Below are 22007 nucleotides of genomic sequence, written 5' to 3' on the forward strand. Positions count from 1 at the left end.
ACGAGGTGATAGGAATTTTTCAGCTCCATTATAATCTTATGGGACCACCGTCGTATAAGCGGTCCGTCGTTGACCGAAACGTCGTAATGCGGCACATGACTGTGTGTGTGTGTGTGTGTGTGTGTGTGTGTGTGTGTGTGTGTGTGTGTGTGTGTGTGTGTGTGTGTGTGTGTGTGTGTGTGTGTGTGTGTGTGTGTACCGCATTACGACGTAGGTGGCTTTCTGCATATATATATATATATATATATATATATATATATATATATATATATATATATATATATATATACATACATACATATATTTATATATCTTCTTCTTTCGGCTGCTCCCATTAGGGGTCGCCACAGCGGATCATCCATATGATCCGCATAGTGATTTGGCACATGTTTTACGCCGGATGCCCTTCCTGACGCAACCCTGGTCGCCTCTTACGACACAGGGATATGGTACACCTATTTTAACCGGGGTATACACCGGCCCAGTACACTGGTACTCATTTCGCCGACCTCGGAAGGATGACAGGCTGAGTCAACCCCACTGGTGTATTAATTCAGTGGCCCAACGGGGCTAGAACTCAGGAACTTTTGGATCCCAAGCCGCTGCCCTAACCACTGCGCCAACACCAGGCTATATATATACATATATATATATATATATATATATATATATATATATATATATATACACATATATATATATACACATATATATATACATGTGCTCCGATGCTCGTACCATGAGTTTTGCGAGGTCACTGCAGAAATCTCCGTAGATTAGAGTGGCCTCCTCCAGAAGGTGCTTACAGAACATGGTGGCCACAGCAGAAGAGCCGAGCAGAGGCCCTGCCTCCCGCAAGGCAAACTTGCAAGCCTGAACAAGACACATGGAAGGGTTCACTGATGCACCCATACAGGTAACTCGCACACGTAATCAGGCAGACACGTATTGAGTGTCCATCAAAGCCACAAAAATTGCATTCATTTCTGTGAGATAAATCACCTCTGCGTTCCATCACTTCATAAACATTTATATCAACTCTCTAAAAGCACACACAGATTGGAGTAGGCAACAGGGAAGCTAAAGACAGACTGCACAGAGTGCGGAAGTACCTTGCGTACAGCAGGGTCCTCATCATTGAGATGCAGTAACAGAGACGCCAGGTTGGTGTGAAGCTGCTCCACAAACTGCTCACGTGCCGTGCCCGTGGCGAACCTCGACAGAAGCCCCAGAAGATGAAATGTCGCCGCACGCACTGCTTCACGTTCCTGCACGTGGTTACGCACGAGCACATGCACACAGATTTTCCAATTATGGTGCTCGATTGCTGCAGTACGAATGCTTAGCATTTCACAAATTATCATCCAAACAGCAAAGTAGAACCCTCCGTATTCCAACCTTCACAATCAAAACGCGTGATCGTCTCAGGACTAGAACTTTGGTGCACCTGTCATGCAGCCATGCTGTCACGATGGTCACCCAGGCGGGCGGACCAGGGCACTAGGACCTCAAAGTCGAAAGTAACAAAAGGTCATACGATGGCTGCACCAATATCACACAATACCTCGAAAGCCATCTTTGCTCGTCACGAGAGTATTTATTCCAAGATTAGGTTGGCCTGTGGCATTATTCAGTGAACAAGCAGCTTCATGATCGAGGGAACCCCATAACCCTCCCCTGGTTAAACTCCCACAATCACATCTCCCCTTTTTATGACTCTTTTTCTCCTCTTTGGAAAACTGTCTTCTTGAGTCTGCTCGATCTCACTTTCCTCCATCGCTCGTACCAGGTGGTGCACTACCATCTCATGCTATCCCTCATCACTATCCATCATCTTTTCTAGCCCCACTAACCAAACCCCCACTGTGTATCCTTTGTCTGTCTGTCTGTCTCTGTCTGGTCCACATGTTGTCCCCACTGCCCTGCTGTGAGTGCATTGCCTCGTTGTTCTCTATAATCTCACTCTTCAATGAGTAGAGATTTTGTAAACAAAATACACAAAAAGCCAGGGTTCAAACCCCACATACAGGTACCATATGTACTCGTCCATTATTATATATATATATATTTCTTTTTTTTTTAACGAATGTTGTTGAAATTCATGTTAAAGAACATCGACATCGACCAATGTTTGGCCTGCATGCAATTTGTGTATGTGCTCCTCCATGAGCCTCAGATAAATCAAAAGTATGATTTATAAAGGACCTTTTCAAAAAATGGACGGATGCGAAGCGCAACATTCACAAGGATGGCAGAGACGTCATCGACCTGAAGGCAGGACAGCACACGCGCCAGCCCAGCCATTGCCTCAAGAGTTATGACATCTTCAGGGTCGTCTCTGTCGTCCATTCCGGCCACGAGTGCCGACACGACCGTGGTCGAATATTTGTACATCTGGGCACAGGAATCGTAGAGTCAGCGAGTGAGTATGGAAAGATTTCGCACATCACGGGTCAATTCAAGGCAAGCAACACCGATTCAATATTCAATAGCTGAAGCTCAAATTGTGTTTGCTTGTTTGTATATATATATATATATATATATATATATATATATATATATATATATATATATATATATATATATATATATATATATATATATATATATATATTTATATATATATACTTCAAAAACTAAAGAACTACTGAACCAAATCCAACCACAATTTCCATGTTGTCTAACATAAAAAGATGGTTTCTGTCAGGGTAGCATATCTGGGGTAGGGGGTTCAAGGTGGGGGGGGGGAAGACCCAATCATCTTTAAGTAAATGTGTATCATATAGCGCCACCCGGTGATAGCTGGTAATTACAAATCATCGTCTTCTCTAAAGCAAGTTTAAACAACTTGATAAGACGTACTACGGTGATGTTGAAATCTGAATGAGAATACGTCAAAACGTTTCATTTCATTCATATAAAACGGAGGTTCAAACGAAAGCATCCAACGCGGAGCATCGCAGCGAAGTGGGAAGTGATTTCTGCTCACGCCATTTGTAAGCAGAAAAACTGACGGACGAAGGTGATGTTAGCGGACTTCCAAGAATATGGAAGATGACCTCGGGGAAATAAAAGAGCGAATAGAGCAGAATGTTTGTGAAGTACAACATGCTGACTTTTGATTAAATCCATCAGCAAAGCAACAGGCACTTTTGCTTGGAAAATATAATGTAAAGTGTGTGTGTGTGTGTGTGTGTGTGTGTGTGTGTGTGTGTGTGTGTGTGTGTGTGTGTGTGTGTGTGTGTGTGTGTGTGTGTGTGTGTGTGTGTGTGTGTGTGTGTTCATTTCTGAGGCTGCTTTTCCATGACCGTATCCAGCATGGGCACAGAACCATCTGATTGGTGCCTTGAGATTTCATGAAGGGTTCACAGACAGCAATGAAAACCATCTCAGAAGAGAGAGGGAGTGGGAGGGGATGGGGTTGGGAGATAAACCGAGCCTGTGTGATCAAGGCCTCAAACTTCACATCACATTCATCAGCAACTGCTCTTTCATTGAAGTTTATCAAAACAATATTTAGTGTAATTTTTTTTTGTTAAAAGTTAATATGTCGGTGTGATGGACGTGATGTTCGACATTTAAAATTTGAAAATAAGAGCAATTCCTGCACATCAAAGTATTCATACGTGGCCCTTGGAAAAAACAATTGTGAGAAATAAAAGTTAAAATGTTCTTGTATTCAAAAACAAAACTCACCTGTGTTCCTCCCGCAGCCACGTTGCTCAGACCACGAAGGCAAAGCGTTCGGATGTCACGCTCGGAGTCCACAAGGCGGCCCAACAGGCCCGTCGTTAAGGATTCCAGCAGCGCCATGTCCCAAGCAGCTTTCTGGGCCACCAGCTGGTGAATAATAAGGTGAGCTCACTTTCTCTGAGAAAAATCTAGGAAATTCAGCAAACTCAAACCAGCTCAATAAAAACTAGGAAATTCAGGAATCTCAAACCAGCTCAATAAAAACTAGAGGGGGAGCACTCGGTAGAGTGCAAAACCTCCGCCGCCAATACTGCTGGGTCACTTAAGTGAACCTGATATCCTATTCCTTGTAGGTCAAAACGGATCAGACTCGACTGAACCACGATTGAATAAACTAAACTCTATCGACGCGCATGAAGAAATGCCCCCAAAAAAAAAAAATCTAAATTTTTTTTGAAAAAAAAGGTGCAAAATTTGTTTTTTTTCTCTAACAAATTTTTTTTGGGGGGGGAGGGGTGGGTTGGAAATCACTTAAAACATGTAGAAATGCAAAAAAAAAAAAATTCAAATATTTTTTCAAAATGGCCGCCATAGCAGCCATATTGGATTTTGGACCAAGTCCAAAATCTAATGGCATGATCCTTGGACCATACCTAATCCCACCACCAAGTTTCGTCGAAATCCGTCCAGGAGTTTTTCCGTAATACTGTTCACAAAAAAAAAAAACAAACAGACAGACAAACAGACAGGGGTGAAAATAGTAACCTCCGTCCATCTTCGATGGCGGAGGTTAACTACTAAATTCAGGAAACTCAAACCAGTTCAATAACTCGGAGATTAAGGAAACTCAAACCAGCCAGGTAAAAACTAGGAGATTCAGGAAACTCAAACTACCCAGGCAAAGACTCGGATATTCAGGAAACTTAAACAAGACAGGTAATGACGAGGAAATTCAGGAAACTCAAACCAGTTCAATAACTCAGAAATTAAGGAAACTCAAACCAGCCAGGTAAAAACTAGGAGATTCAGGAAACTCAAACTACCCAGGTAAAGACTCAGATATTCAGGAAACTCAAACTAGACAGGTAAAAACTAGGGAATTCAGGAAACTCAAACCACCTGGGTAAAGACAAGGAAACTTGCAAAACTATTTAATTTTCACCACTAAGACTAATTTCATATCCGGACATCTCATTACAGTCCCAAGTAAAGTTTTTATCACCCTCGAGGTTACCTCCGCATAAAGGGCCACCGTGGTGAGGCGATGCTGGCTGCTGCCACTCAACAGGAATGGAGCGAGACCTTCAGAGAGTCCCGCCAAGCGTGGGGCCGCTCCCACTGCAAGTTCGCTACGACACAAACAGATCGCATGGAATGCAAGACTTCTAAACATAAAAAAATAAAACAATTCACCCATTCATTTTCACATCGACCACACTATTGTAATGGCAGGTTCCACTTTTGTGCTTCAATTGTCACTTGTATAACAGTACCCACAAGCTCCTCCGAAAAAGTGACACGTGAAGGGGCAGAGCAAAATGATGACCACAATGTTAATGAAGTAAATACTCCACTGCAATATAACTGAGTACTATGCTGCCCCCTCTGCCCCCTCCCCTGCCCCCCCCCCCCCGCAGGGAGGGGATGACAAACAAGTTGTAATTTGCGTATCGACAATAAAACACAACTTCGCTCCCTCACCGAGTGATCGTGGCAACTCCGTCGGCATGCCGCGCTTGCTCACAGACGGCCTCCCAGCCTCCCGAGGCATCAACAGCGCACGACACCTCAGAGCATCCTGCTCGCACCAGCAGCAATCTCAGCACTTCCATTGCATCCCTGCCGGAACCAATAACTCATCACCGTACGATTCCTAAATGGACAATCAACGGCTAAATAAGCGGCGAGTTAAAAACAGGAAATAAAGAACAAAACAAGAGGTTAACAAAATTTATGATCAAGGGTTCCTTTCAAAAAGATCATTTCATGCAAAAGTGAACAGTTTTACTACGTGCTTGGAGCACGGACGAAGACCTGTGCTCGAGGGAGCTGCACAGAGACATGCGAGCTCAGAGCCATCGCTTGGCGCCTCCATGCGGCCGTTTCATTAAACCGCGTGGAGCCACGTATCCAGGAGCCAGCACGAGCACCATTAAAGTGCAAATACACAAAGCAAACCTGCACGGATGGACTTTTCCTGATGCTCGTAGATCCTTCGAGAGTTTTACATTGATGGAGGACCCGAGGTGCAGGAGAAGAGCGGGAAAGAGTCGAGGAAAGATGAGGCCGGCCGCTGTGCTCGAACCTGTGCACTCTAACACTTTGTGAAGTGCACCCGTCACCTGAAAAGAAGAATGAAGATACTTAGGTGTCTCCACCAAAAACAAAATTGAATAAAATTACAAAAGAGTGATAACAACAACCTCCAAGCCTTCCCTTAAAATGAACGCTTCATCTCGAAAAGTCCTGATCATTCATTCTATCCTTTTCTTTCCGGTTTTATGTGAATTTTTTTCCAAAAGAAGTAAATCGTCTGATGACTAAAAATGTTCAGTTCATATCGAAAATAAACAAAAATTGAATAACAATAATAATAATAAAAAAATAATATAGTTCATAATAATAACGATGATCACAATAAAAGAACAACCAGATAATACAAAATGTAAATTCCATTTCATGACAATAATGGTCTCGGCAGCAGCAAAACAACGTGTGTGTTGAAAAAGGGAAGGGGGAGGTGCCCTGCCAGCTATAGCCGCCGCCCAGATGGCTCACAGACCGAGCCAAGCAGCACCCTCGTTTGAGGACATGTTGAAAGGTAATGCCTCCTACTCGTTTTCCACAAAACAGGAAAAATATATTTGAATGAAACAAAGCGCAGTCCACACATTAGTTCTTCCCGCCACCGAGTGTGAAGTTTCGTAATTCTGACACTAGAGGTCTCAGTGTTACTCGAGTCAAGATGGCAGCAGGCTGCATGACATTGTCAGTGCTGTGAAGCATAAAGCACTGGAGATGAGTATTGGGACGACCGACCGGAGATGAGAGTCGGGTGGAGCATTGGGACGACCGACCGGAGATGAGAGTCGGGTGGAGCATTGGGACGACCGACCGGAGATGAGAGTCGGGTGGAGCATTAGGACGACCGACCGGAGATGAGTCGGGTGGAGCATTGGGACGACCGACCGGAGATGAGAGTCGGGTGCACCATTTCGGTCATGAGAGTAAAAGAAGGTCAATAGAGTACCGTCAGAAAGGATCACCAGACCGGTCATGGCTCCGTAAGATTTTCTTCTCTTACCCAAACTTAAGGAACATCTTCATGGAGAACATTTATCTTCCGATGATGTCAGGGTCGCTGTGAAGCGGCGGTTAAGTCATCATGATGCATAGATCCATCGTGATGGCATCACTAAAAATGTGTGAACCGCAGTGATGATTATGTTGAGAAATAAATTTGCATCATCGTAGAATAAAGATTGATGTTCGTATCGGTCTTTGTTTCATTCGAAGATCTTTACCTGTTTTGGAGAAAAAGAATAGGAGGGATTCCTTTTCAACGCGTCCTCGTATTTCTACAAAGATCAAAACAAGTAATGTGGGGTTATCAACAAGTCAATTAGGCAAGGTGGGGGGGATTGGTGGATAAGATGAGAAAAACTAATTTGAGAAAAAGGGGGGAGGGGCGTGTTGGTAGGAGGGTGAAAGAGAAAGGAAGTCATGGTATGAGAAAGGGGAAGAGAAGAAAAGGAATGTCTGAGTCATATTGTGACGTCCACGGGACTTGAACAGTCCCGCCAACGTAGAATGAGCCGAAACGATGGAGGCGGTTTATTTATTTATAACCCAAACATGGCGGTTCTAATCGCTCTACCGCAAACGGGACGAGGAAGGTGGCACGAGTCACTTTTCACTGAGTTGATGATGTTTATTTGTTTTTATTATTACCAGAAATAACAAGACTCGGCAAGAAGAGGGATCCGGGGCGATTCGACGGGATGGTGTGGGATCGGGCGTGGGGAAAAACACAGACAATTCCAATGAATATACAGATCTCAATCCCTCTAAGGCGCCAAGCACACACACACACACACACACACACACACACACACACACACACACACACACACACACACACACACACACACACACACACACACACCGTAGCTATTTCTGGTGGTCAGGCTGGACCGTGGTGTGGACGCAACTGTCCCTGGATCGGCGTCGGACGAGCTGGCCTTGCTCTCGTCAGGGGGGCAGGAGAAACCGTGGTGCTGTCGACCTCCTGGTCTTGGCCCAAGTCCGCTCACAGCCGCCAGGGAACCAGTTCTGGCGCCAAGTTGCGAGCAGGAGAGGGAGGCAGGTCCGCCCGCCGTTCGACCCCGTACTCCGAGTCAGCAGAACCCCAGAGCCAACCAAGGTGAGGCACGAGGCTCAGCAAGGCTCCAAGACACGATCAAGAACACGATCGAATCAGCACAACAACAAGGATGCTTCCCGCACAACAGCCTCTACACCAAAAAAACACGATCTTTTTGGTTGTGATCTTCTTCCTCTTCCTTTTCGACCCTGAACAGAACCTTTTTATCCTCCTGTCCTCGTCACTTCCAATTGAGCCGTTTATTGGCCCACCGCCGTCGCCTTCTGCCAATCGTGATCACGGGGCGGAGCCATCCGCTGCACTGTCCTGTGACGTCACGGCCAGTCTCCAGAGAATACCAAAAGGGGTTTACGCAGATACACTTACCCTATCCCGTGTCCCTATCTAATTACGTGACAATTATCATTTCCCCCCTTGAAGAAATGAACATTTACTAGACAACTTATCACCACTGAATTGCTACTTATTACATCGAGATCCTGGTAAACTCGAACAGCATGGCATACCTAATTAAACATCCTAATTACCCTTTGAATGCATACCCCCCCCCTCAAACGTAACAATATGAACAGCAGGGGATGGGACAAGGGGAGGGTGTCAAAACTTTCACTATTTTGTATGTAAAATAATTAGATAACCGTTAAATAATAACATCGTTAAAAAAAAAAATGAGTTCCCTGACAAGGAACTTCGACACAGGAGGAGGCCATTACACCCATCAATGCCTGTGCTATTATTACCAACCTATGGTTGTTTGTCAAAATTTATCTAAAATGCTGGCGTATGCTGAACTATTAAATGTATTCATAACGAGTTGGACGTATGCATAACGTATTAGTAACGTACACAGAACGTTTCGATAACTTATAAATAACTTATACCAACGAATGCTTAGCGTGTTGTCGGCGGTCACAACTTCTGCCCAACGATAGTCAAACTTATGCATAGCGCGGCAGTGTATCGCCGACGATCACGTGGCGTAGCCTATTAAAAGGCTGCCGCTCGACGATTCAAATCATAACCGCACCAGACATTGAAGTGTCAACATCACAGTCATGCCGAAAAAAACTTCGAAGAACTCCTCATTACGGAGTTCCACCATGAGCTGGACATACATGCCAAACTGCCGCCGCCTCCCGATCCATGGTCCCACCCAGTTCCTTCTCCTCCATTCACCTCTTCTTCTCCTGGCTCTATTGGCACGCAACTGGTACAGTGTCAAATCGATGAGGTCATGTTGATGTTGGAGGACAGCTAGTAGGTATTCTCGTCTCAGCCTTGCCGGATCCTCCATCTCTCGGATGACATGGACATCTGCCCACCATGGAGTCTGGAACACTGACGGGTTCCTCCTGTGAACGCCATTTTTATATACCAATTCCCCTAAACGCTGACAATACGCCATTATACGGTAGCTGTAAGTTAGAAACACGTTCAGTAAGTTCTGTGGTCGTCTGGAAGACATCAAATATGTCTACATACGTCAATATGCGTTGGAGATACGTTACACATAAGTTCAAAGCACGTTACTCATAAGTTAGAAATAAGTTTCGGATACGCTAAACATTACCTCGACATATTTCGACTTATGAGCAACTTACAAGTAACGTGTGTCGACGTGTGTAAACAATCGCATAACGTGCCGACAACTTATGGCCAGCGTATGCGGAGCGTGCGAGTCATATGCCGAGCACATCGACAAATTTTGTGCATGCACAACATATGTCGACGAGCTCGGCGTACTATGACGTATGCCAGCGTGCTTCAGCGTGCTCTTAACGTATACAAAACTTACCCATAACGTATTTGACGTGTGCCAGCGTATTCGCCAAATTTTTCATACGTCGGCATATGCTGGCTAAAACATCAAGGTGTGACAGCGGCTTAAGCTATGAGATTTATCTGAAACTGTTTTTTTTTTTTTCAAACCACCTGGATATTTGAATTGGACCAGAGATATCAATGAGGCTGCAGAGGTGCATCTAAAATGATGTGAAACTCACGGTGAGAGCCTGCGTGATGGGAACTCGTGTCAAATGCTGCTGGTGGTGGTAGTCGTTCACCCTCTCATCGAACGCAAGGGATGATGTAAGCATTTCGCAAAGTGCTTCAAGGACGGGCAAGATTAGAGTCTGCTCTTCCACAAGGCCTCGCCAGATCATCGTCGTAGCCCTGATGGATCATATGATCGATGAATAAAACAATGACACAAACCTGTTCTGGATCTATATCTCTATCTATCTATCCCTCTCAATAATGTGTTGCAATATTGTACATCCACACGAAATCCTCCAGCAATATAAAAATTAACATTGATAAACGTTGTATTGGTAGCCAAGGGATTGAAGTTTTAACAAAATAGAAATAAAAAACGACAAAGTACCAGGTGGGCAAAAAAATAATAATAATAATAAAAGCAGAAAAAGATAGACTTTGCGTTTGTTTTGATGTGGAATGAAGAGCAGGAAACATCACAAGCACAATTGCCTTTCATGGGAAGGACTCATCTTATGAAGAAACAACTTTGTGAAGCAGTAAGAGCGGCCACGTGCCATGTCTGCCAAATCGATGAAAGTTACCATTGACAGCGATAATGTAATAAAAGGCAAACTTGGGAAGAGTTTGTGGGTACTCGAGCCTTTGTGGATTCATCGGCGTGACGTTTGTTCAAAAGTTCAGCAAGCGAGGGCGGAAAGCTTTGAGCAAGCATGCCATTGGGGATTTAACAATAGATCGATAAGCAAATATACACGGACGCTCGGGCTTTATGATGTACAGTAATTACATCCCCGTGCACCACTGCACCAGAACACGCGTCGAAGAGAACATGTTGGTCTGAAACGATAGTGAATGGTTGGGAACTTGTGAGCAATTCCATTTGTGAGCACTGCGTTCAGCCACCTTCTGTTTGGAAATAAATAAATAAATATAAATAGTAAAATTCCTTATGATAAGAGCATGGGGGCAGGGCAGGGGGAGGGGTTCCATGGGTCTGACTTTCAGAAGCAAAAAAACAATTTATATTTCCATTCCAATGACGTCACGGACACTCATGTCACAAGCTGTTAACTGCGAGAGAAACAACTCCTGGGCTGAGTTTTACTGCATGGCCAGACGAAAAACTTTTTGATTGCTGTGATGTTTTTATCCTTTCAACAGTTAGTAGCTTAGAAAGTAAAGGTGTATGAACCGCAAAACCCTTTTGATCTATTTATTACGATTTTCGCACAACACGAAGCAGGTGTGACATACGTGCATACATCGATCACGTCGGTCAAGGTTTGTAAGTGAGTGACCAAATTTGTTTCTCATATTAATAATAACTAAGTTTTTTGCAAAATGATGCAAAAAAAAAAAGTGGTCTTTCTCCATATTTTGAATCTATTTTGTGTCGATTGGTTGAGACGGTGGCGTAACCCCGCCGCATCCGGTTTGCTGTACTCACTCGTCAAAGGGCAGCGGCACGACGAGCAAAGCGAGCAAGAAAGGCCGCAGGTGGTGACGAGCGAGTTGGCAAACGACGTCCAGCGCTCCTCGCGTCACCGCTCCGACCCCCGAGGTGTCAGATCCTTGTGGTGCAGGATCCGTGGATGGGCCGTTAACCTCCTCGGTCCCACGTGATCTCCCGAGCCCTCCCAAAATAACCAAGGCCTTGTGCACCGACACCAGAAGTGATGGCACCTGAATATGAAAAACACAGAGAACTAGAATGGCAATCTTCAACGTCATGACATCGCCAGTATTCCTCCGCACACATTATTACATTATTATACATACTTTTACCAAGTTTGATTTCAATCCCTGATCCCAGATTTAAAATATTAAATAATTATGGCTGCCAGACCATGCGTCCGATCAGGTTGAAATTTAAAACATACAGTATATTCCACATGTCTACTCGATCATAACTGTGACGTTTCACATCGATTGATGAAGCGATTCAAGAGAAAGATTGTTTTTTAAAGAACTCGTTCAAACCAATATGGCTGCCAGCCAATGTGACCTATTAATTATTATTCGTAAACACCTTGGTATACCCAAGGCTTGGGGAGCATACAAGTGAAGTTCCCCTCAATCTGTCTGGCTGTTCTGGAGAAGATTTTAAAATGTTTATTCCTCAAAAAAAAAAAACAAAATCACAGCTGTAAAAACATGTGACCTATGACATCATAGGTGGATAACTTTTTGTTCCTCAGGTATAAGCAATCACATACCTGTAATGTTTTACCTCGATCTGTTCAGCCTTTATGGAGAAGATTTTTGAAAACAACATGGTTGCTGAACCACGTGACCTATGGCTTTAAAGAAATGGACTCTATCCACAGTTTGGTATATCACGTGTGTGAAGTTTCATTTTGATCGGATAAGGTTCGTTTTACTATCCAATGTGGCTGCCACACCACGTGACCTATGACATCATCATTTCCAAACAGTATGCAGGTATATTGTTCGATGATACTTGGTAAATTTCGCTTCGATCAGATAAGCAGTTCCAGAAGAAAGAAAAAAAAATAATATTTTATTCAATCCAATATGGCCGCCAAACCACATGGCATCAATTTTTTTGTCACCTTAGTATCCCCAAGGCATGGTAATAGGTGTGTTTAAGTTTCCCCTCGATCTGTCCAGCCATTCTTGAGAAGAAGATTTTTGAAGGTTTTAGGGCAATTCCAAGATGGCTGCCATACCATGTGACCTATAATGTCATATATATATAATTATCAAACTTTATTCAACATGGCTAGTTGATAATTCATATGCAGTTTTACTTTGATCTTTGAAGCAGTTCTGGAGAAGATGATTTTTTTTAAACAATATGGCTGCCAAACCACATGACTGATGATGTCGTAAAAAATTTTTTGGTGTCAACCAGTCTATCCCGAGATGAACCTCACAAATTTTCATCCTGATCGAATGCAGTGAATGCCTGGTGTTGGCTTCATGGTTAGGGCGGTGGGCTTGGTATCCTAGGGTCGTGAGTTCAAATCTCACTCGGCCGTCAAATGAATACCAGGTGGGGTTGACTCAGCCTGTCATCCTTCCGAGGTCGGCAAAATGAATACCAGCTTCCTGGAATGACTGAGCCATTCGAGTATCCTGCGTCGGAGTGGCGACGCGTCCAGGATTTTGCCCAATAGCCCAGGAGACTCCTTCGGCAGCAACGACGCTCTGCACAGGGTATGGTCCCATTGGATGGATGGATGGATGGATGGATTGCAGTGTTTTAAATGTCGAATTTTGACGAGGATACCACTTCACCGATGATGCCAGAGTCAAATCACTCTTATTCCCGATGCAGAGTAGTTGACAGATGCCAAGTTTTAATTTTTTCCATGGTGCTGTTTAGGAGATACAGAAGTCCAAAGTTTTTCCATTTTTGCAACAGGGCTGCCCACCCTACGTGACCTATGATGTCATAATCATTAAAAAAATTCTACATGAGTAGTCAGTCGCATCTATGGTGAAAATTTTGTGTCAATCAGAGAAGCAGTTGCAGAGAAAACGGAGAAAATTTGCCTGGACGTACATACGTACGGATGGACGGACAATCCGAAAAAAACAATGCCAACAGCGACTTCATCACTGGAGGCTGAAAAAAATTGAAAAAATAAATGAAGTTTACTTTAACGGAATCGGACCATAGATAGAGCTGTGTGGGCCACAAGGTTCGCTGCCAAGGATTGTCCTTTATAGAGCGTTGTAATCCGATGAAAATCCGCACGACTTAATCCAAATTATATAAGATTTATCACAGAGTGAAATTGGATCCAAAGTTCAATCTGAATACCCAATTTTAAAGCTTAAGGGTATTTCGATGACGGAGCGCATTTTGTACATGGGACGTGTCAATCTACGTCGGTGGATAGGTAGAACACTGGGCAAAATCAATGGAAGAATGATCGAGCTACATCAACTGCCATGGGAAACAAGTAGCTGACATTTCGGGTGTGAACCCTTCGTCAGAGCAAGTGCCTGAAAGCTCAAATTTTTCCTTGCTGCCCATGGCGGTTAGCATAGCAGAGCATACCTCAATCAACGTTGTGGTCGATTCAATTCATACCTCCATAAACAACAATATCCAAACCCCATTTCATCATAGTTGAAATGACAAGGCTCCAGACATCAGGTCAGGTATGGGAGCATGCGCCAAAGCAGCGCGTCGCTGGGACCACTTTCCGCCGGTACTCCAGAGGCCTCCGACTGGTCATCCCCTAGGCAGATGCCTGAACCATCCCCATCTCCTCGAGATGCCGATCAACCTGCTGCAAGCACGAGACATGTGGTTGGCCCATCGGCCTCCTCCACTCACGATGCTCCCTCACTGAAAGAATCTGGTGAGCAGGATCAGCGTCCGAAAAACGAGCCACATGTGCATACAGCCGCAGGTGACGCTCACGGACTATGCAGGAAACAAATCTCATTTGAGTCTCTCTCGGCAACAGCTCATTGGACACAAAGTCCGACCAGCGAGAGCCAAGGATTCTCAGAAGAGATCTGGTACCAAAGGAATGAAGTCTTCATCTCAGATCCCTGGTCAGAGTCCAAGTCTCATTCGTAGAGCAAGACTGGAAGCACCAAGGACCTGAAGACTCAGACTTTTGCACTCCTGCACAGGTACCGACAGTGCCACACCCCATGATACAGTGAATCCATGACTCCCCCCAGGCCCGACACAGACATCTGTTGACCTCTGTCTCACAGCCAACAGAGACATGAATATCACGACCAAGGTAAGCGAGTCTCTCAATGACATCAACATCCTCACCACAAACAGGCACAGACAAGATAGCAGCATCCAAGATGTCAATGAAAGCATGGATCTAAGGTTTGACCCAGGAAACCCGTAATCGCAGCGGCTCCGACTCCTCATTCAGCACCTCGAGGGCCCCCAAAAGGATATCTCGAGTCTCTGCAAAGATGACTGCATCATCTGTGAAATCAAGGTCAGAGATCTTGACATTTCCAAATGATGCAACGCAGCTTAATCTCTCCGAAATCCTCTCCAGAATCCAGTCCATACAAGCACTGAAAAGTGTGGGGGTCAGTACACACCCCTGACAAAGTCAGAGATGGTATCACTACATCTCACAGCACTCTCTGTCGCAGAGATAGTCTGGTTCTTGATGTTCAGACATCAGATCGATCAGTTTTGGTAGCACCCCACAAAGACCAATAATCCTCCAGAGGGCATCCCGATTCTCCAGACATCATATCTATGAATACTCGGCCGTGCATCCATCTTGTGAATCGTTTCATCAGAAATTGAGAGTGGCAGTTTCAAAAGGTTCAAAGGTCGTTGTAATTCGGACATCCATCATCATGCAATTACCCACAAGCATTCCAAACTCGGAGCAAAGTTCGGAACCGAAATATATCGAAAGCCTAATGCAATATGACAAATGACATGGGACTTCGTCGGGGCTAAATCAGCTCGGACAAAAGGAACAGACACGGCTCTGCTTTTGTACCTGGTCCAACAGCAAGGCGCCCCGCAACTCGATCAGGCCAGAGAGGATGCGGGAAGCAGCAGCAGCACAGGTGGGCAGCGTCTCTGTCATCTTGGACAGCAGCGTCTGCATCAGCACCGGAAGCTGATCTTGCGGTAGCCGCTTACCCAAAAGCTGTTACACATGGCAAGGAGACCATCATGAAGAGATACACTACAAAGCACTTACACCTCACCATTTAATCTCCAAAATACCCCACAAAACAAGACAGTGTTCCTGTTTGGTGGTTTTTACCCAGGGTGCCTCTCTCACATTCCTCAAAGGACTTGAGAGAAAATAAAATGTTTTACATCCCTTACCTGCTCCTCGGATTGTCCTTTCAGTCAATTTTTTTTTTTTATTCTTGCAGATCTAATGCGTCTGAACGTCGTTTTGTGGCGTCTACATTCCACTATCATCTTCTCTACTCCAGTCATGTCAAACTATTTCACTGCTCGTCTTTGAGTGCTTGCTCATCTTAAATTTAGAATGGTTGGAGCGTCCGCTCCGAGTCTAGGAGGTAGGCGGTTCAAACCCCTGTCCGAGTCGTACGAAAGACTTAAAAATGGTACGTGCTGCTTCCTTGCTTGGTGGCATTCATCCATTTAAAAGGATAAGAGCACGGCCAATCCCCATAGGTTGGCACCCATGGGGAGGAAGAAATTCCTCCTGAGGCGGTGAGAAAAGCGGTGCCATTGTTGTGACGTTGCTGGTACCCAGAGAACCCCAGGAAGTGACGGCACTTTCCCCAAGCTCAGTGGCCGTGTTAAGAGTTTGTCTCATCAGTATGTGCATGTGTGTGTAATTGGCAGCTGCATTAAGAGCCTTAGACGTCGTCTTTAAAAATAAAAATGCGATGCAACAGACACTTGTGAATGATCACAAAGGACATCAAGACAAACTATCCATGACAAAGTCCCGACATTGTACCTTAAAAATGGTGAGGGTCAACTGCAACTGCTGTGCCTCCTGATCATCTTGAGGAACATCGAGATTACCTTTGGAGGTCAGTTTCAGCAGGTCCTCCACCATCTCATCATGGAAATCATTTGAAAAACCTGCAGCAGATATATTGTACAGATGATGATGATATTCCCACATCACAACAACAAAAAAATTCTTGTTCAGAAATCACGTTTTTAGGATTAAACTATTGAAAAAAAATGGGTTAGAAAGAAAAGGAAAAGGAAAGAAAAGTTGGATAGTTTTGTTAACCCTTTGAACCCTGAGCTCCTTGGACTTTCAGCTTCCCTAACCTGGGCTCCCAGGAGAAAAATCTGGCCGCTCGGGGATATGGAGGTTTGACTAGCGACCAGTAAACCGGCCACTTGGGTATATGGAGGTTTGAATAGCGACCAGTCAACCGGCCACTTGGGTATATGGAGGTTTGAATTGCGACCAGTCAACCGGCCACTTGGGTATATGGAGGTTTGAATAGCAACCAGTAAATCAGCCGCTTGGTTATATGGAGGTTTGAATAGCGACCAGTCAACCGGCCACTTGGGTATATGGAGGTTTGAATTGCGACCAGTAAATCAGCCGCTTGGTTATATGGAGGTTTGAATAGCGACCAGTCAACCGGCCACTTGGGTATATGGAGGTTTGAATTGCGACCAGTCAACCGGCCACTTGGGTATATGGAGGTTTGAATTGCGACCAGTCAACCGGCCACTTGGGTATATGGAGGTTTGAATTGCGACCAGTCAACCGGCCACTTGGGTATATGGAGGTTTGAATTGCGACCAGTCAACCGGCCACTTGGGTATATGGAGGTTTGAATTGCGACCAGTAAACCGGCCACTTGGGTATATGGAGGTTTGAATTGCGACCAGTCAACCGGCCACTTGGGTATATGGAGGTTTGAATAGCAACCAGTAAATCAGCCGCTTGGTTATATGGAGGTTTGAATAGCGACCAGTCAACCGGCCACGGGTATATGGAGGTTTGAATTGCGACCAGTCAACCGGCCACTTGGGTATATGGAGGTTTGAATTGCGACCAGTAAATCAGCCGCTTGGTTATATGGAGGTTTGAATAGCGACCAGTCAACCGGCCACTTGGGTATATGGAGGTTTGAATTGCGACCAGTCAACCGGCCACTTGGGTATATGGAGGTTTGAATTGCGACCAGTAAATCAGCCGCTTGGTTATATGGAGGTTTGAATAGCGACCAGTCAACCGGCCACTTGGGTATATGGAGGTTTGAATTGCGACCAGTCAACCGGCCACTTGGGTATATGGAGGTTTGAATTGCGACCAGTCAACCGGCCACTTGGGTATATGGAGGTTTGAATTGCGACCAGTCAACCGGCCACTTGGGTATATGGAGGTTTGAATTGCGACCAGTAAATCAGCCGCTTGGTTATATGGAGGTTTGAATAGCGACCAGTAAACCGGCCACTTGGGTATATGGAGGTTTGAATAGCGGCCAGTAAACCGGCCACTTGGAGATATGGAGGTTTGAATTGCGACCAGTAAACCGGCCACTTGGGTATATGGAGGTTTGAATAGCGACCAGTAAACCGGCCACTTGGGTATATGGAGGTTTGAATAGCGACCAGTAAACCGGCCACTTGGGTATATGGAGGTTTGAATAGCGGCCAGTAAACCGGCCACTTGGATATATGGAGGTTTGAATAGCGGCCAGTAAACCAGCCACTCGGGTATATGGAGGTTTGAATAGCGACCAGTAAACCGGCCACTTGGGTATATGGAGGTTTGAATAGCGACCAGTAAACCGGCCGCTAGGGTATATGGAGGTTTGAATAGCGACCAGTAAACCAGCCCGGGTATATGGAGGTTTGAATAGCGACCAGTAAACCGGCCACTCGGGTATATGGAGGTTTGAATAGCGACCAGTAAACCGGCCGCTAGGGTATATGGAGGTTTGAATTGCGACCAGTAAATCAGCCGCTTGGGTATATGGAGGTTTGAATAGCGACCAGTCAACCGGCCACTTGGGTATATGGAGGTTTGAATTGCGACCAGTCAACCGGCCACTTGGGTATATGGAGGTTTGAATTGCGACCAGTAAATCAGCCGCTTGGGTATATGGAGGTTTGAATAGCAACCAGTAAATCAGCCGCTTGGTTATATGGAGGTTTGAATAGCGACCAGTCAACCGGCCACTTGGGTATATGGAGGTTTGAATTGCGACCAGTCAACCGGCCACTTGGGTATATGGAGGTTTGAATAGCAACCAGTAAATCAGCCGCTTGGTTATATGGAGGTTTGAATAGCGACCAGTCAACCGGCCACTTGGGTATATGGAGGTTTGAATTGCGACCAGTCAACCGGCCACTTGGGTATATGGAGGTTTGAATTGCGACCAGTAAATCAGCCGCTTGGTTATATGGAGGTTTGAATAGCGACCAGTCAACCGGCCACTTGGGTATATGGAGGTTTGAATTGCGAAGCGTCAACCGGCCACTTGGGTATATGGAGGTTTGAATTGCGACCAGTCAACCGGCCACTTGGGTATATGGAGGTTTGAATTGCGACCAGTCAACCGGCCACTTGGGTATATGGAGGTTTGAATTGCGACCAGTAAATCAGCCGCTTGGGTATATGGAGGTTTGAATAGCGACCAGTAAACCGGCCACTTGGGTATATGGAGGTTTGAATAGCGACCAGTCAACCGGCCACTTGGGTATATGGAGGTTTGAATTGCGACCAGTCAACCGGCCACTTGGGTATATGGAGGTTTGAATTGCGACCAGTCAACCGGCCACTTGGGTATATGGAGGTTTGAATTGCGACCAGTCAACCGGCCACTTGGGTTTATGGAGGTTTGACTAGCGACCAGTAAACCGGCCACTTGGGTATATGGAGGTTTGAATTGCGACCAGTAAACCGGCCACTTGGGTATATGGAGGTTTGAATTGCGACCAGTCAACCGGCCACTTGGGTATATGGAGGTTTGAATAGCAACCAGTAAATCAGCCGCTTGGTTATATGGAGGTTTGAATAGCGACCAGTCAACCGGCCACGGGTATATGGAGGTTTGAATTGCGACCAGTCAACCGGCCACTTGGGTATATGGAGGTTTGAATTGCGACCAGTAAATCAGCCGCTTGGTTATATGGAGGTTTGAATAGCGACCAGTCAACCGGCCACTTGGGTATATGGAGGTTTGAATTGCGACCAGTCAACCGGCCACTTGGGTATATGGAGGTTTGAATTGCGACCAGTAAATCAGCCGCTTGGTTATATGGAGGTTTGAATAGCGACCAGTCAACCGGCCACTTGGGTATATGGAGGTTTGAATTGCGACCAGTCAACCGGCCACTTGGGTATATGGAGGTTTGAATTGCGACCAGTCAACCGGCCACTTGGGTATATGGAGGTTTGAATTGCGACCAGTCAACCGGCCACTTGGGTAGATGGAGGTTTGAATTGCGACCAGTCAACCGGCCACTTGGGTATATGGAGGTTTGAATTGCGACCAGTCAACCGGCCACGGGTATATGGAGGTTTGAATTGCGACCAGTCAACCGGCCACTCGGGTATATGGAGGTTTGAATTGCGACCAGTAAACCGGCCGCTAGGGTATATGGAGGTTTGAATAGCGACCAGTAAACCGGCCACTCGGGTATATGGAGGTTTGAATAGCGACCAGTAAACCGGCCGCTAGGGTATATGGAGGTTTGAATTGCGACCAGTAAATCAGCCGCTTGGGTATATGGAGGTTTGAATAGCGACCAGTCAACCGGCCACTTGGGTATATGGAGGTTTGAATTGCGACCAGTCAACCGGCCACTTGGGTATATGGAGGTTTGAATTGCGACCAGTAAATCAGCCGCTTGGTTATATGGAGGTTTGAATAGCGACCAGTCAACCGGCCACTTGGGTATATGGAGGTTTGAATTGCGACCAGTCAACCGGCCACTTGGGTATATGGAGGTTTGAATTGCGACCAGTCAACCGGCCACTTGGGTATATGGAGGTTTGAATTGCGACCAGTCAACCGGCCACTTGGGTATATGGAGGTTTGAATTGCGACCAGTCAACCGGCCACTTGGGTATATGGAGGTTTGAATTGCGACCAGTAAATCAGCCGCTTGGGTATATGGAGGTTTGAATAGCGACCAGTAAACCGGCCACTTGGGTATATGGAGGTTTGAATTGCGACCAGTGAACCGGCCACTTGGGTATATGGAGGTTTGAATTGCGACCAGTCAACCGGCCACTTGAGTATATGGAGGTTTGAATTGCGACCAGTCAACCGGCCACTTGGGTATATGGAGGTTTGAATTGCGACCAGTAAATCAGCCGCTTGGGTATATGGAGGTTTGAATAGCGACCAGTCAACCGGCCACTTGGGTATATGGAGGTTTGAATAGCGAGCAGTCAACCGGCCACTTGGGTATATGGAGGTTTGAATTGCGACCAGTCAACCGGCCACTTGGGTATATGGAGGTTTGAATTGCGACCAGTAAATCAGCCGCTTGGGTATATGGAGGTTTGAATAGCGACCAGTAAACCAGCCACTTGGGTATATGGAGGTTTGAATAGCGGCCAGTAAACCGGCCACTTGGATATATGGAGGTTTGAATAGCGGCCAGTAAACCAGCCACTCGGGTATATGGAGGTTTGAATAGCGACCAGTAAACCGGCCACTTGGGTATATGGAGGTTTGAATAGCGACCAGTAAACCGGCCGCTAGGGTATATGGAGGTTTGAATAGCAACCAGTAAACCAGCCCGGGTATATGGAGGTTTGAATAGCGACCAGTAAACCAGCCACTCGGGTATATGGAGGTTTGAATAGCGACCAGTAAACCGGCCACTTGGGTATATGGAGGTTTGAATAGCGACCAGTAAACCGGCCGCTAGGGTATATGGAGGTTTGAATAGCGACCAGTAAACCAGCCCGGGTATATGGAGGTTTGAATAGCGACCAGTAAACCAGCCACTCGGGTATATTGTTGCGAATTTGGAAGCCATGAGCACACAACATTCAGGTCCTACAGCTCAGTTATTTTGATAAGTGAATGTGGATAGATAGCTCCCCTTTCCCTGGTCTAATGGGTGAATAAATGTAAATGCACTGTGAGTTCCTTTGATAGTCAGGGTTTTCTTTAATTTGACACCACCAACGAAAACTACAACACCAACGAAAACCCTCTGCTCCCGGCATTCTCTGTGTGCGGGTGTGTTCAGAATGCATTCGCGAACTGAATTCCATTCCCTAATATGGACATGAATCGATTCGCTTGGCTGCGCTCCAAGAAATGGAATGCGTCGTGTCCCACCCAACGATGAGCGAACCGAATTCCATTCCCTAATATGGACACGAATCAAATCTCTTGGCTGCGCTCCAACAAATGGAATGCAACAGCCCCCACCAACAGCGAACGAGCCACGCCGGAAGCGATCCGTGCCCGAGAGGGATAAAAAGGGAACGGAGAGACAGAAGTTGCTTCTGGTTCTTGGTTCTTAGTT

General features: G+C 45.6%; 1 protein-coding gene across 2 annotated transcripts in view; it reads right to left on the minus strand.

Moving 5' to 3' along the window:
• Positions 1–22007, minus strand: part of LOC147023994 (maestro heat-like repeat-containing protein family member 1) — a 74791-nt gene that overhangs the window by 12269 nt on the left and 40515 nt on the right. For both annotated transcript variants that reach the window (XM_085890113.1, XM_085890114.1), the window contains exons 28-38: positions 16495–16622; positions 15547–15699; positions 11523–11758; positions 10081–10249; positions 5872–6035; positions 5395–5532; positions 4928–5042; positions 3697–3840; positions 2206–2394; positions 1113–1268; positions 739–873 (exon numbers count right to left, since the gene is read on the minus strand). In XM_085890113.1, the coding sequence (XP_085746239.1) occupies positions 739–873; positions 1113–1268; positions 2206–2394; positions 3697–3840; positions 4928–5042; positions 5395–5532; positions 5872–6035; positions 10081–10249; positions 11523–11758; positions 15547–15699; positions 16495–16622 (1727 nt within the window). The remainder of the gene's footprint in view (positions 1–738; positions 874–1112; positions 1269–2205; positions 2395–3696; positions 3841–4927; positions 5043–5394; positions 5533–5871; positions 6036–10080; positions 10250–11522; positions 11759–15546; positions 15700–16494; positions 16623–22007) is intronic.

This window comes from Eptatretus burgeri, chromosome 7 (assembly GCF_056783735.1).
Source record: "Eptatretus burgeri isolate ZD-2024b chromosome 7, Ebu_testis_v1, whole genome shotgun sequence".
Classification (NCBI taxonomy): domain Eukaryota; kingdom Metazoa; phylum Chordata; class Myxini; order Myxiniformes; family Myxinidae; genus Eptatretus; species Eptatretus burgeri.